Below are 15,039 nucleotides of genomic sequence, written 5' to 3' on the forward strand. Positions count from 1 at the left end.
ATGCCATCAACCAGCGCCACGGAGGGCGCCCCTCTCGCCGACTATTTCTGGATTGCGGGCGTGGATGGCTCCGAGATCTTGGACACCTTCAAGCGATTGGGTGAGGACTATCGCATCAACGGCGCCGCCTCCCCCGGCCCCGCGCTCGCAGATGCCATCCAGGAAGACGCGGACGCCGAGGCGGAACACCTACCGGACGGAGCCTCCCGGCCCAACTCGACTCTCTTTGCCGGCGTCAGCAACCGGCGCAGCTCCAACCGCCTATCGACTCTCTCCCGCAGCGATTCCGACCAGCCGAATGGGACCAGCAGCAATCGCAGCAGCGTCACAGTCAAGGGCGCTTCCTCACCGCTGCGTGTGTCCGCGTTGTTCTCGGAGGACTTTGATTTTGACCAGGCGCTGCTGAAATTCGCCTCAGAGCGAGATACCTTCTTGACGGACATGAGCTTGAGCGCTGGAGCCATTACGCCAAACTCGCGTCCGCGATCCCGCGTTCGCACTCAAAAAATCGTGTCCGAGGATTCGCCGTCCCAGGGATCCAATCTGCTCAGATCGGGTATTGGAAGTGTGCGCCGACATATGGCGTTCCGGGATATGAATAGTATGAAGAGGCAGCCGTCAATTGCGCGACAAGGTAAGCTCTAAGTTCATTGGGGAAGTTTCCCGGGCACCTGTTTGCGGCAGTGAGGATTCTCTATGGGGGACGCATCGCTAACAGCAGTTTCCCCTGGGCACAGCTTCCGTTCGCACATCTCGACGACTTAGCAACTACAACTCGGTGATCCCAGTCCCGCAGCCCCTCGAAATCTCCCCCACAATGCACCCGTTGAAGCGGCGGTTCGAGCCCGTCTTGCTCGACCGATACCCCACACGAGGCATGGCCGACGAGATGAAGCAGCGGGGTAATTTCCCCGACTACGTACCCATGTTTGCCTTCCCAAATGATATCAACATCGTGTCCTCGGACCAGCGGCCGCGGTCGACATGGCACGGGTTTGCCATGACAACGGACAATGGTTCGAAGCTGCATGGAATCTGTGTGCTCATATGGATCCCACTGAACCCCAAGGCCGCGGATGAGCTCGAGAAACGCTGCGAGGAGTGGCGGAAGGACAACATGACGGACGAGGAGCGTGAGTTGGCAGCTAGTCTGGGCGAGCGTCTTGCCTTAGAACGGGCAAAATTGTCAAGGCTTCTTGCGCAGCTCCCGAACGTGCCCTCCGGATCCGAATCTCGCGAGCAACTCGAGGACGAGATCAGCGCTGTGGAGGAGAAGATCGGACTCATGACGGATTTGTTGCGCCCGGTGCGACACGCTGCCTCATCGAAGATTGAGGGCCTCACGGATGGTGACACCGGCTTCTGGATTCCTCGTGCCTACGGCATCCTTGGCCGCGAGGCTAACATGACGAGCTTCTGGAAGGAGTGGCTTAAAGCGATTGTTGTGCCTATGACAGAGGGTGGGGTGCAACGTGTTCCGCCTAGCTCGCCTCGGATGGGCGTCTGGCAGCCGCTGGAGCGCTATGTTATGAACCTCTGTACAGAGGCGTTCTGCCCTGTCTCTTCGAAGACGCAGGTCGAGCTTGCAATCCGCGAGTTGCGGCTGTTCGCTCGACAAGAAGCGTCAAACGAGCTTCCTGGCTCGCGCAATACCGACCTCTATGCCTTGTTCCGGACATTGTCGGTTTCTAACATCATAATTCTCTTTGAGTACGCTTTGACTGAGTCTCGCATCATTTTCCTGTCCTCCCACACCTCCATGCTCTACCTCGCAACCAGAGCCCTGGTCGACCTGCTCTTCCCGATTCAATGGACGGGCGTTCTTATTCCCGTCCTCCCCGCTCGTTTGGTCCAGGCTATTGAAGCGCCTTGCCCATACATCGTGGGCATCGAGCGCCGGTATGAAAAGGTCGAATTGCCCAGCGACGACTTTGTCCTGGTAGACCTGGATGCCGACATAATCGAGAGTACCATTCAGCCGACCCCTCTCCCTCGCCACCAGCGCAGGAAACTCCTGTCGCTCTTGCAAATGGCTGCACCCCACCACAGCCGCTGCGGTGTTCCCACTGGGCCCCCAGCGTATGCGATTGAGACCTACCCATGGGACACGTTCCTGTCAGAAAGCGCAGCCACATACACCTCGAAAGCACCGCCAACCAACCTTGCCAAGTATGTCGGTCTGAATTCCAGCGCGTTTGGCTCGACCGCTGTGCTTCCTGGCTCCTATCATCCTCCGATCTTCAACGCGTTCCTCAATGCCCGTCATGAGCAGTCATCTTCGCGTGGATATTCGTCCAAGAGCTATGATCGGCCAGGAACCAGCTCCACAGCCAAGGCGAGTGCCTCTCCGCCATCCCCCAGAGAAAGCTCCCCTACTTCAGGTCACTTCCCTCCGCCTCCACCTACACCCGCTTCTCGGAACGACTCTGGAATGGCGCTGCAAGCTTCCCTGCGCGAGAAGCGTTCTGGCCATTTCGATGCCGCATCTCGGAGAAGCTCGTCCTTTGGAATGACGCGGCGCCCGAGTGCACCCTTCCTCGGACATGCTTCGAACCTCTCCGTCACCACCCTCAACACGGACGCCGGCGCAGGATCAACCTATGCGCCATCGGTGTACGCCCAATCCACTATTGCCGCCTCGACTATCGTCCCGCAGGCTGCTGTGCAGTGCATCAACAACGCCGAAGGTACGGCCTGGGTGGAGGGCCACTATTTCCAGACTCAGCCATGGGACGACAAGTTGGTTTGCGCCATTTGCGATGATCGCGCGGAGGAAGGCATGTACAAGTGCTCGCAGTGCAAGTTGACTGTTCACAACCGGTGTGCGTCCCAAGTCTGCCTGGTCTGTGATGCTGCTTTCCACCCAGATCAGATTCGCGCAGCGTTCGTAAGATGCTTTGCCAGCTTGTTCTATACTTACAAGAAGTTCCTTGTGCCGACCAGTGGCGATAAGAAGAAGGCTGGGATGTACTACGCGTTCAATATGGATGCTTTCATGAAAAGCCTTCCACATGAGCATGCTGAGTACATTGCTGTCCTGCAGCAGACGCAAGGTAAGATATGGTTTCTGTCCGGTGTTCCGAGAGGTCAAGTGGGCCAAAACTTACATCTTTAGGTTTCAATGAGTTCATTAGTGAACGAGAGCGGACCAACCCCAAATCCAAGGACTCGAAGATGGCGCTGTTCGACGAGATTGTGCTCTCGAAGCGCAACCGGGGCCGGACCTCGATCTTTTCTGGTCGAATGACCACTGACTTCTTGTCTGATACCTCCAACCACCTGTGGCGGACTGCCAGTGCCACGTTCTTTGCACCAAGCAGCCGTAGCCAACCGAATCTCTCCGGTGATTACAGCCGAGTTGCTCAAAGAGGTGAGCCCGCAAGTCCCTCTTCAGCCAGCCCGAGTGCTCCCGCTAACGTCTATCCCACCACAGCACCTGCCAAACTCGACGCAAGCCTTATGAAAGAACCCCGCATGATCCATGGAGCTCCCCGGGTGTCCAAGACGGCAAATACTGCCCGCAGGAAGCCGCTGCCTAAGCTTATGAACGGGCTGGCGATATCCCCACCGAGTTAATTGGTGTGATATCTCTCGAGACAGTCCTGTTATCTCTCCGTCATGCTTGCCCAAGGGCCTCCCTTCCTGCGTCTGCATTTCCGTTTCGACATAACCCTTCACACCCCGCTCTCTGAAACTTCTATCCCGGCGCCGGCCCAGACTCGTATTTGCTAATAGTTGGCGGTTCTCGTTCGTGTTTGCCTATCTAAAAATTGGCAATGCGAGGATGATGCCGGTTGTCTCCACCTAAGATGCGCGGTTGCCCAACCCAAGGACGACAGGCCGCGGGCTCGGCTGAGCGCTTTGTCTACTCCCTCTCAACCCCCCTTCCTCCTCTCTTCACATTCCACGTCTCGCCTCCCGCATATTTATCTACAGGAAGCAGGTCTATTGCACGGGTGTCATCTTCCATGGCTATCATGCTCCGTCTAAAGGCAGACGTGCCGCCAGGATACCATGGTGACACATTTTCGCATTTTCCACGAACCTCCCTTTCTCCGCTTGATTTGCTTTGATGTGGCTCTGGAACTAACAGCATCCTGCTGGCGAGTTTCCGGGCTCTTATGCAGCGATGCGACGATCTGTCCACGGACTCCCTTGTTCTCATACATAGCTTTACTCCGGCTTGATGCCCGGTGGAGTGAACAAAGCAAAGAAGCGCAATCCTGACCTGATATGTCGAGTTCATCTCCCTGATACACTGATTGGTTTATTCTCCCTTCGGCCAAAATATTTTTATTTTGCACGCGGCTTTCCAGTTATTCCCCCTGCACCTTGTGTCTTTCTCGCAATACCCCCTTGACTCGGTTGGTATCTTTCTCTCCTTTTTTCTTTTGTCTCCAAGTACAGTGGGCGGCTTGTTTCGATTGCGACTCTCCCCCTCTCTTCCCCTTTCTGGTCGTATGTTATGCTTGCAATGTGACCCATGTCATCATCTCGAACTGCTACACTGGCGGGGGCCCCTTTTCTATTATTTTATCTGCTATGTATGAAAGAACGAAAAGAACCGCGGATGCTTCTACGATGTACTGTGACTGACACCTAACACCTAATTTGTGAATATGATCTGGTCCACACGCCCCCTATCTATGCATCCCGGTGACTTATTTAATTATTTGCTTCCTTCCCCCGGCCGCTTCACTTTAATGGTCTCGCCGCCTGAATGTGGACTACTACCACGGCCATTGAACATTGGGCATTGTGCTTTTCCGAGTGTATCAGTCACAACCCTGGCCAAGTCTTCAAATCTTGCCTGGCTCAGTCGACGGCAGTTGACGGCAGAACTATAGCTAGAACTAGGCCGGTGTCCGCTGCATATCTGGGTCTGTGGATAACCCCGGACCTGGTCATTGGCTCTCACTAGCCGTGTTTTGTGTGCAGCCGGAGATTTTCCCCGTATCAGATCGTGGAAATTGCAGCGTGGTGACCGTATTCAAGGTGCGACCCTGAGGCTGTGTGACCCTGGAATGATACTATGAGACTGCCACCTGTATAGACTTTCACAAGAACCCTATAGGCCACTGTTCACACAGAAACCCACGCCATATGCAACCTCATTCTCACGCTTCTTTTTGCCGGACAAATCCCACACTGAACATGGCATCTCAACGCGATCACTAGTGACCCCTAAACGCTAAACCCCAATACCCGATCTATGCGGCCACGGCGCCCGCTGATTGGCGGAGAAATGCAACCCCGTCCCTGTTCCCCCGCGCCTCCCCGGATGGATCCTCGCCCTGCTGCGCATTGGAATGCCCGCGATTTCTTCCATCATGTTGCCTGCGTGTCAATGCCGTGGGGTCATCCCTCGCAACGCGCAACACCCCCGGTATTAAACTCTATCCGACCTGCCGCATCGAATTGAATCCTGCCCTGCGTCCTGTCTCTTTCTGCGCCGCGCTTCACCCGGCTTGCCCGTCCGAGTTACCCTTCACAGCCCTCTCCTCTTTTGGCCGACGCCGCCCGACTTTTGCGTGGAGGATATTACTTGCTACTTTCTGCGGGCTGAGCGGTTCATACCCATTTTTCCCACCATCATTCCCCGTTGGTGACAGCGCACATCCTTGCGACTCGACTTGTCTTTCTTTATTGCGTGGCCGGGGCTCGGTCTTCTTCGAGAAGAGATAAACCTGCTCCTGCCTCTCGCGTGACCTTGGATTTGGACATTTGGACGCGAACCTAGCCGGCAGGTTTTGTTTCGGTTGAGGGCTGCCTTTTGCCCAATTATGAAAACGTCTAGGTCTGCTATGCGACGATGATGCCAACTGCACCGCCGCCCACGGCGACGCCGCTGTTCGACGAGACTGCCGCCGTCTCCACAGCCCTCAAGGACCCTGGTCCTCACACTGGCGCCAGCAGCAATGAATCTGCCTCATCCGCTTTGAATATCGCCGCGATTGTCTCCAATCATACGCCTTCTTCCTCCTCTCAATCCTCCACCTCCACCTCCTCGCCCCAGAACCATGTCGCGCCGCCCATTGTGCCGCCAGCGGATACTCCGTCGGGAACTATCGTGATTGTCTTTGGCGCGGGCTTGGAACAAATTGTGCACATGGTGGCGGAAGTTCTTGGGAAACCGTGGACAACGGAAGCATCGCTAGCGACGCTAGCCAGAGCCACGGATGTGGTCGTTGCCGGAGTCACATCATACGATCTGGACCGAAGCTTAGCGGGGTGTGACAGGTCGTCTCTGATCTTGATCAATACGCATTGCGTGGAAGATGGGTCTGCGCCGGAAGACCAGCTGACCGAAAGCTGCGACTACGAGTTCCTCTACTCACGGAGCCCCTTTTTGCGCCGCGACCTGACCCGCTTCCTATCTCTGATTCTGGGCCAAACAAGACCGCATGAAGATCTGCGCACCAAGACACGGACAAACTTTATCTCAACCACTTTCCCGGACGTCCATGCTGCGCTGCCGAACTTGGATATCCTCTCGGTGGGATCGGACGCCGTGGAGATCCGCGTAGACTTGCTGGTCGAGCCTACATCGGATGGGGCTGCAGCCAACCAGGGCTCGGTGCCCAGTCTGAAGTACGTGGGTCAGCAATTGATGCTCCTGCGGCAACATACAGAGCTGCCGATTATATTCACTGCTCGATGCACGAAAGAAAACGGAAAGTTTCCTATGGACGACCCCACCCTGTTCTACAAATATTTGCGGCGGGCAATCCAGTGGGGCGTTGAGTACGTCGACGTGGAGCTCTGGCTGCCAGAGGAAATCCGACGGCGATTAGCAGAGGTCAAGGGCCACAGCATCATCATGTCTGCGTTCCACGATTTCTCCGGGACATGGAAGTGGACGGCGCCCGAGGCGCAGCGCGTGTTCACCGAGAGCGCCAAGTATGGGGACATTGTGAAAATGATTGCTATGGTCTCCACCATTGAAGAGAACTACGAATTGGAATACTTCCGATCAACCATCAAAAGCCGCGGGCCCGGCCCGCTGCTCTCCGCCGTCAACATGGGCCAAACGGGCCAGCTCTCGCGCGCCCTGAACACCGTTTTCTCCCCCATCACACACCCGCTCCTTCCCATGATTGCTGCACCGGGCCAGCTGACCGCGGCCGAAATCAACGAGGCCCTGCATATCATGGGTCAGCTCCCGAAACGTGATCTCTACGTCATTGGCTCGTTCCGCGCTACACCGCACTCTATGTTCATGGAGAAGTGTCTGAATGAGCTAGGCCTGCCGCATACCTTCACCTCGATCGACCGCGGTCCCAAAGGCTCCATGGAGTCTGTCCTAGCGCAGCCGCAATTCGGCGGCGCATCGGTCAATCCGCCCATCTCGAGCTTGACCACCTACATCCCAGCCGTCAGTGACGCCGCGCGTGCCATCGGCCTCGTCGACACCATCGCCATGGCTGCGCCCCACGAGACCGGTAGCGCCCGATTCATCGGCGAGAACTCCGCGTGGAAGGGCATCCGCGCGACCCTGACGCGCGAGTACGTGCCCTCCGCGTACCGCGGCCGCGCAGCCATCATCCTCGCGGGCTCCGAGCCCGACGCCTCGGCCGCTATCTTCGCCCTGCGCAGCCTGGGCATCGGCGCCATCTACACCGTCGGGTTCAAGGCTTCGGGGCCGCTTGCCGCGGGCTTGGAGCCCTTCACTTCCATCCAGTCGGTCAAGCTGGTCGAGCAGCCGTTCGTCATCGTCTCAGCGTTACCGCCGGAGAAGTCCCTGCTCGTCCAGCCCCTGCTGCGCCACTACCGCACTAACGGTCGGTCCTCGCCACCCTCGACGAGGGGCAAAGTCTATCTGGACTTGACGAGCGGCCCGCGTAAGGGTGACCCGCTTGGCGTGGCGACCAGTGCCGGGTGGACGGCGTATGGGAGCGAGGATGTCAGTGCGTGGACGACTGTTGAGACAATGCGGCTGCTGGTTGGGCAGAACGTGCCTTTTGACTTTGTGCGCATGGCGTTGGGGCGCCCGCTGTTCTGAGTAGGTTTAGGGCTCGGCTTCTATTTAGCATCTGGATGGCGGGTTGTGTGATTTACTGTGTATGTATGCTCGGTATGTGTTGGGTTTGGTGGGGCCTGAAACAATGCTATAGATCTGCAGACATTGTCATCGTGGTTTCGTTGCTTTTTTCGGAGTTGGATGGGATCTTGGATCTTTGGATTTCTACCTGGCGGCGATCGGTACGGGCCTGGCTTGCCTGCCGTTCGTAGGGTTCACTACGCTCACCATGCGTTTAGATGTGCATGGACGATGGCTCTTCTTGGAGTTCTATTTACTTTACTTTGTTTCGCTCCCTTTCACCTCTCTCCATACCCTTCTCCGAGGACTGCCATGTGGTCGTCTTGTCGTCTTGTCTCCATACCGCCGAACTTTAGACTCCCCCGCGGCCCGATAAGCCTTATCGGGAAATCCGGGGTCAACAACCCCTCCGTCCCTGGTACCTTTCCGTCCCCGGATTCAGGTTTCAGTATTCTACCAGGACGCACCTGCAGAGATTCGTATGCACATGCACACCATCAACCATGCACCTGCGTCCCGACCACGCTGTGCGGGACCTGCCCACCCTGCATGCCTTCATTCGTGCGCACCCCCTCGGCGTCATCACCACCTCGCTCCCATCGGACAACTTCCCAACTCTACAATGTAGCCACATTCCCTGGGTGCTAGACACCGAGAACGAGACAGAAGCTGTCCAGGCAGAAGATTGCGAAACCGAAATCCCCTCACCCCAACCATCTCAGACGGCCCCAAATAGCAGTACCACACACCAGCCAGCCCTCGGCGTGCTGCGTGGGCACATCGCGCGCGCAAACCCGCAGACGGCAGCCATGATCGAAGCCGTCACGGACGGCCACCCCGCCACCAGACCCAGTCCCAATGCAGTCAGTGCCAGTGCCAGCACCAGTGCCATCGGTGCCGTTCTGCCGGGCGAGGTGCTGATCGTCTTCACCAGCCCTGTCGATCACTATATAACGCCGCACTTCTACACGTCCAAACAGGTCACGGGGAAGGTCGCCCCAACATGGAACTACGCCGCTGTGCAAGTCTACGGTCGCATGACGGTATACCATGAGTCGAAAGACGATGGTGTGGGTGCTTTTTTGCATGCACAGTTGGCTGATTTAGCACGGGTGGGGGAGGAAGGTGTGATGGGGTATAGATCTGGTAAGCCCAATGGCGATTTTCATGACGGCGGTCATGACGGTGGTGGTGATGACGGCCCTACGCCATGGACGATCGCCGGGGCACCGGAAGAGTATATCGCCCTCTTGAAAAGGAACATCGTCGGTATGCGCGTGGAGATCACCCGCATCGAGGGCCGGTTCAAAGTTAGTCAGGAGCGGCCAGTAGGGGATCGCGGCGGGGTGGTGGATGGGCTGGAGAAGATGGATGGCGGGGCGGCGAAGGCCATGGCGCGGTTTGTACGCGAGGGGCGCGTGCTATTGCCCGAGTGAGACGCAGTCGGTGACAGATGGGGACAGAGGGCGTTTGGCTGGGGTTCCAAAACATATCATGTCTTGGTGGTTAGCGCCGGCCCAATGCTCGGCGGAGGGTCCGGATGAGGGGGTTACTATACATTATGTGCATGCTGGGTGTGGAGTGCAGGTCTGCAGGTCTGCAGGCCTCGGTTGGATAAATGCTTGTTCGGCAATGCCATGTCTGTCCCCTGTAGACAAATTACCTCCATTGCTGCAGAGGAACGCCGAGTTTTCCAGGGGGAAAGGGGCGCAGGATCTCTCTCTCTCTTTTTTTTTTCTTGTTTAGTCGTGTAGAATAGCCGAAAGCAGTCCAGGGGGAGGGAGAAACGGGTGTTCAAAGTGCAGAGTCCAGGGTCTAGAATACCCCAGACGGAGTCGAGTCCCGAATGCATTGAGGTACCTATTACCCACAGAGACGGCAAATTCATTTCTACCGGTGTCTCGCAACCCACCTCGCACCAGTCCTCCCCGTCTCCAAAACAGTAGCCAGGCGGTCGATCGGGGGAGGCAAGATGCAAGGAACGATAATACGAGCGTAACCGACACACCCCACCGGCGCGTAGGTGTTCCTTTCATCTCTAGTTCATAGTTTCAAGACCCCCGATCTGGATATTCAGCGGAGCGCCAAGGATGCCCAATGCGGGGGGGGGGGCACACGTTCTACATAGAAGCAGCCACAATCTGCAGGACACGGTGGCTTCGGGTGGACATGTGGAAGAGAACCTAGTAGTGAGTGGGTAGGGGGGGACGTGATTGGCAGGAGGTATACTAGCGGAGAATGGGAAGGGCAGGAACGAGGGCCGAGAGAGGAGGGTTATAGGGCAGGGTACGGAGTATAGAAGGCAGGGTGCATGCAGGATTAGGCCAGGGTCCATGCGGCATTTTGAGGACCCCGTGATGAACAGGGGAAAGAAGCAGGGAAGAAGGGAAACGCACGGCATAAAAGAATCTAGCAAATCCACGGTCGAACAAGGGTTAGGGTGGATATACCAATCTGGATCGGCTCGGACGGGGCATGGCAGAAGCCCTAACCGCGCCGGGAGGCGGGAGAAAGTAGTAAATGCCCCGAGGGCTGGATCCCTCCACATGGCTTCGATAAATTAATGGGTGGATGTATTAATAATGAATGAATCCAGCTGGCGGCATGCTAATAGACTAGTGTATACGGGGACGAGTTTTTCTCGTCCAGCGGATAGTCTATACATCTGTTTTCTCTATTCGCGAAATCGGAAGGGGGGGACGATGGAAGGCGAGGGAAACTCGGGGGAATGGAACAAGCAACGGACAAGGCTCAGCAAGAAGAAGAGTTCAGCGGGTCAATGGAAACCGAGCCACTTAGGCGCTAGCGTCCACGACGCTATAAAGACTAAAAAGCCCAAGGCAAAAGCAAAACTAACTCAAACTGGCCCGCTAGAACACTAAAAAAAGCCAGAGAAACTCCGGTGGCACTGCGCACTTCTCCGCATTTCGCTCTCCACATCTTTCCACCTGCAGTCCCTTCCCCTGCCACTGACTGCTCTTTGGGACTAGACGCGTTGGCAAAAATGCCTCCTCCCTTAATGCGCTTCTCATCTGATCCCTCTTAGCCTCTTCTTCTTCCGCCTCTTCGTCTCCCTTCCCCCTCTTCCTTCCCTCTCCCCATCCTCAAACCATCCCTTATGCCTCCCCCTGCATAATTCAATGTGCGATGTCTCGCCCGCAGGTCAGCATCGACCGCCTGACGCCGCGCCGTGCGACGGTCGAACCGCGTGAGGCGATGAACTGCAAGTCTTGCCGCAAAAGAAAGGTCCGGTCGCGACGCGAGCTCGCCCAGATCGATCGTGCTGAACAGTTCCCAGATCAAATGCAATCGCCTGCGACCCAGCTGCGAGGCCTGTAAGGTCTTCCAATGCCTGTGCATATATGGTGAGTCGCTCGTCGGACTTTCCCGCCCGACCACTCGCCGATCCCGCCTGACCCTAAACCCTCGTCCGCTGCCCCAGACGCAATCCCCAAAAAGCGGGGCCCCAAGACCGACGTCCTCGAGGCGCTCCTCAAGCGCGTCGACGGCCTCGAAAAGAGACTCCAGGACGAGAAAAATCCGATCTCGCCCACCTCCCCGGACAAGCAGCCCGACGATCTCCTGCTCGGACAGGCGCAGAATGCCCGTCGCAATACCGTAGATGCGTCCTCGTTTAATGCATATACTGCCGCCGATTCACGCCCGGTGCTGTCCACCCCGCTGTCGCAGAATGCGGAGTCATTCCCTCGGCCAGCCAGGCATGGCCCCTCGCCTAGCGTGCCACAGCAGCCTGCACCGCAGAATGGGGTTTTATCGCAAGTCCTGCTCGATACGTACTTTGGGCGATTGCACGGCAAGCCGTTTTATATTCTGGATGAACCGAGCACACGACAGCGCCATCAACTGAACCAATTACCGATGCATCTGTCTATGGCAATATCGGCCATAACGCTTAGGTGAGTGGCCCAATCTCTCTCAGGGGGTGGGGGGGGCTTTTGGTCACACCCCGAAAATTCGAGTCACTAATGTGCAGCAGGTACACACATGTTGGTCAGCCTGAGCAATCCTTGCGATTGGGCCTGGATGTGGCTTTGCAAGCGCGACGGATGATCGATGTGGACAGCCCCACGATAGAGAGCTTACAGGCCTTATTGTTTCTCTCACAAGCTTTTTTCGCCTATGGATTGGGCAAAAAGGCCTATATGACATTCTGTACGATTCCACATCCCCGTGTCGTTATACTTGGAATCCCCTGCTGACAGTCGCCAGCAAATTGTGCGGCCATGGTGGTGGCACTTGACCTGCTGCGTGAAGTGCCATCCAAAGTGAACATGACCCCTCCCGAGCGCGAATTGAGGCGCCGGCTCTTCTGGTCTGTGTATCTCATGGACCGTTTCGTTGCCTGCGGATCCCGGCGCCCCTGCCTCATCGCCGACCACTCTATCGTGTTGCGACTTCCCTCGTGGTCGCCCCATGCCGCCGGTCTCAACATGAAAGGCGAGCTCTTCCACGTCGGCCCCAACATCCACTACTCAGCCGATTCGCGCCGCAAAACGCCCAGCACAGCCTCTCTCTTGATCGATATCACACGCATCTTGGGGGTCACGAATCGGTACCTGGCCGCCGGTGGTGTCAAGGGAGACTCGCATTTCCCTTGGCATGCGCTCTCCAGTCTCTCGAAAATCCGACAGGAGCTCGATATCTGGGCCGCGGGGACCCAAGACGTCTTTGCATCGATCGAGGTATTGTTCGGACATCCGGAGAGCACGACGCTGCTTCTGAGTAAATTGATCTACCACTTAGTGCACTGCCTTATATACCGCCCCTTCTTGCCCATTGATCTCGTGGAGCTGAGAGGCACGGGGCAGCATCAGTCCTGGCAGATTGAGGCCACCAACCTGTGCTTCTCGCACTCCAACGCCATTGCAGAGCTGGTCGAGCTGGGCCGTAACTCCCCGCTGGTGGAGTGGCCCGCTTTCGTTGGCTATTGCGTGTGCACGGCTGGGACTGTGCATGTCCACGGCGTACACTACAAAGGTCGCGAAGGGGAGGTCTTTTCGTCGAGCGCGGAATTCCTCACCCGCGAGATGCACCAGCTGGCCTGGTTGCGCAATTGCTGGGCCGGTGTGCAGCATCAGCGGGACCTCCTTCAGACGATTTATACCTGCCATGCTGAACTGGTGCGCAATCTAGCCAGTAGCCCGATGCGCTTCTCGCCGGTCTTCCACCTGGAGGATTTCTTGGATAGGTACCCGGGTCTCACGGCGGATGGCGCACACGTCCGCTTAGTTGATACAGGGGATGAATTGGTCGCGAGGTAAGCTTCACGCTTTCTCTTCAAATTATCTCCTCCGCAATCACTCATCACTTACCCCCGGCCTTGATCACAGTTCCACAAACTACGTCGATCGACAAGATCACTACTACCAGCGCCCCATGGGACCACGCTCATACCAGCCTCCAACCCCATTATATTCCAACCCGCGCCCAACACCGCCCCTCCCCTCCTCACACACCCCCGACTTCGACCGCCGCAACTCCCACCCCCCGTCTCTCCCCAACAACAACAACAACAACAACAACAACAACAACAACAACAACAACAACAACAACAACAACAACAACAACAACAACAACACCAAGCAGCAGCAGCACACCACGCCGCTCTCTCCAGCCCTCCAATTCCACCAACCCATCCACCCCGCACAATCCTCGTCCTCCGTGTCATCAATGTTCCCCGTCCAAAGCGCCTCCGAACAACTCGCCTCCCAAATCCAACCACAGCCACAGCCCCACACCCCTCACTCTGAAACAAACCACCTCTCCCTCCCCAGCGCCTTCTCCCCCGGCGCTTTCGGCCTGTCCCCGCCCGTCTTTCTCACCGACCCATCCCTCGGCATCGCCCCCACGCCCCCCTCAAACCCGCAATATGCAACCTTTCCCTTCGACACCGCCGTCCAGTCCACTGCGGCCCTGACGCCCGGCGCGCAGTCGCAGACCAGCGGCTCGCACACGGCCAGCAGCGAGACGGGCAATCTGGAGAAGGACCCCTTCTTAAGTTTGCTGGAGCAGCTTGCTGAGAACGAGCATTCGCATGGCGGGCCTAGTGAACTGGACTTCTTTTTGGCCGGTGCGGAGGGGGAGGCTGAAGTTAGGGCTGGGGCGGAGAAAGGTGCAGGCGCGGAGTTGTAGGGACTTTTGTTAGTGGCGCTACGTTGGGTGTGGATTTGGATCTGGATTAAGATTGGGGTTGGGCCGCGCATTTGGCTTGTCTTGGATTGTATATTGTCTGTACATATGCTCGGGGTGCTCGATACAGGGTGCCTAGGGTTAGAACGGTGCTGGTGCATGGGAACGAGTAGCGAGCGATTCGATACCCAAAATGACTCTTCATAATTTGTGCATTTCTGCCCACGTCCACGGATCCCGCCCTATCTGACCATGGTCCTTGTCCTGGTTGTGGTTGTGGGTTGTGTTCTTGTGCATGATTATGTTGACGCCTAGGTCCGCCCTCGCCCAGCCCAAATCTGCCCTCCACGTGCAGAAATAGACCATGAAGAGCAGACCGTGCCCGACATGCATGAGCACGTCAGCTGGGCTAGTCGTCTAGTCGTCTAGTCGTTTAGTCGTCTAGTCTCGCAGTCCCTACCAACCCATCTCGGAAAAGAAAAGCGAGACATCGATGCAGAATCTCCAGGAAAAGGTACCGCCAAATCGGACGGTCCCATACGAGTCATCGATTAGGCCGTTTATGTTTAGTGCATGTGTGCCTGTTGTTCCATTTGCTCGGGTCGACCCTAACAGGCCTTATCGGCCGCCAATCCGGGCGGGGGCTGTGCGATTGCCCTGCGGCTCCACTGCCACTGGCCCACCGACGTAGTGGTGCTCGTGGGTGAGTTCGTGTGTTTATACGAGGTGCCAAGGTGAGGCGCATTTTGATCTTGGATTGGAAATGCAGGAGATATATAAGGTACTGGCGTACTTGCTGGGATGTCGTGGTTTAAAAGGCTATCTATGATTGACTTCTGACGCGCACT

The 15,039-nt window shown here is 56.8% G+C and overlaps 4 protein-coding genes across 4 annotated transcripts; all 4 read left to right on the forward strand.

The window, feature by feature from the left end:
• Positions 1-3,576, forward strand: N7482_002247 (dDENN domain protein; the record flags this gene model as incomplete). The annotated part of the gene is made up of 3 exons (XM_056684372.1): positions 1-634; positions 738-3,053; positions 3,116-3,576. The coding sequence occupies 3 exons, from the start codon at positions 1-3 to the stop codon at positions 3,574-3,576; spliced, it is 3,411 nt and encodes a 1,136-aa protein (XP_056547978.1).
• Positions 3,577-5,812: 2,236 nt separating this feature from the next.
• N7482_002248 (type I 3-dehydroquinate dehydratase) lies at positions 5,813-8,002 on the forward strand (the record flags this gene model as incomplete). Its single annotated transcript, XM_056684373.1, has 1 exon — positions 5,813-8,002. The coding sequence occupies one exon, from the start codon at positions 5,813-5,815 to the stop codon at positions 8,000-8,002; it is 2,190 nt and encodes a 729-aa protein (XP_056547979.1).
• A 542-nt stretch (positions 8,003-8,544) lies between these two features.
• Positions 8,545-9,477, forward strand: N7482_002249 (FMN-binding negative transcriptional regulator; the record flags this gene model as incomplete). The annotated part of the gene is made up of 1 exon (XM_056684374.1): positions 8,545-9,477. One exon carries the CDS (start codon positions 8,545-8,547, stop codon positions 9,475-9,477), a length of 933 nt encoding a protein of 310 aa, XP_056547980.1.
• Positions 9,478-11,188: 1,711 nt separating this feature from the next.
• On the forward strand, positions 11,189-14,194 carry N7482_002250 (transcription factor domain-containing protein; the record flags this gene model as incomplete). Its single annotated transcript, XM_056684375.1, has 5 exons — positions 11,189-11,321; positions 11,412-11,958; positions 12,039-12,214; positions 12,272-13,319; positions 13,393-14,194. The coding sequence occupies 5 exons, from the start codon at positions 11,189-11,191 to the stop codon at positions 14,192-14,194; spliced, it is 2,706 nt and encodes a 901-aa protein (XP_056547981.1).
• Between the last annotated feature and the right edge of the window lie 845 nt (positions 14,195-15,039).

Source organism: Penicillium canariense (genome assembly GCF_028826845.1).
Source record: "Penicillium canariense strain IBT 26290 chromosome Unknown utg000001l_segment0_segment0, whole genome shotgun sequence".
NCBI classification, from domain to species: domain Eukaryota; kingdom Fungi; phylum Ascomycota; class Eurotiomycetes; order Eurotiales; family Aspergillaceae; genus Penicillium; species Penicillium canariense.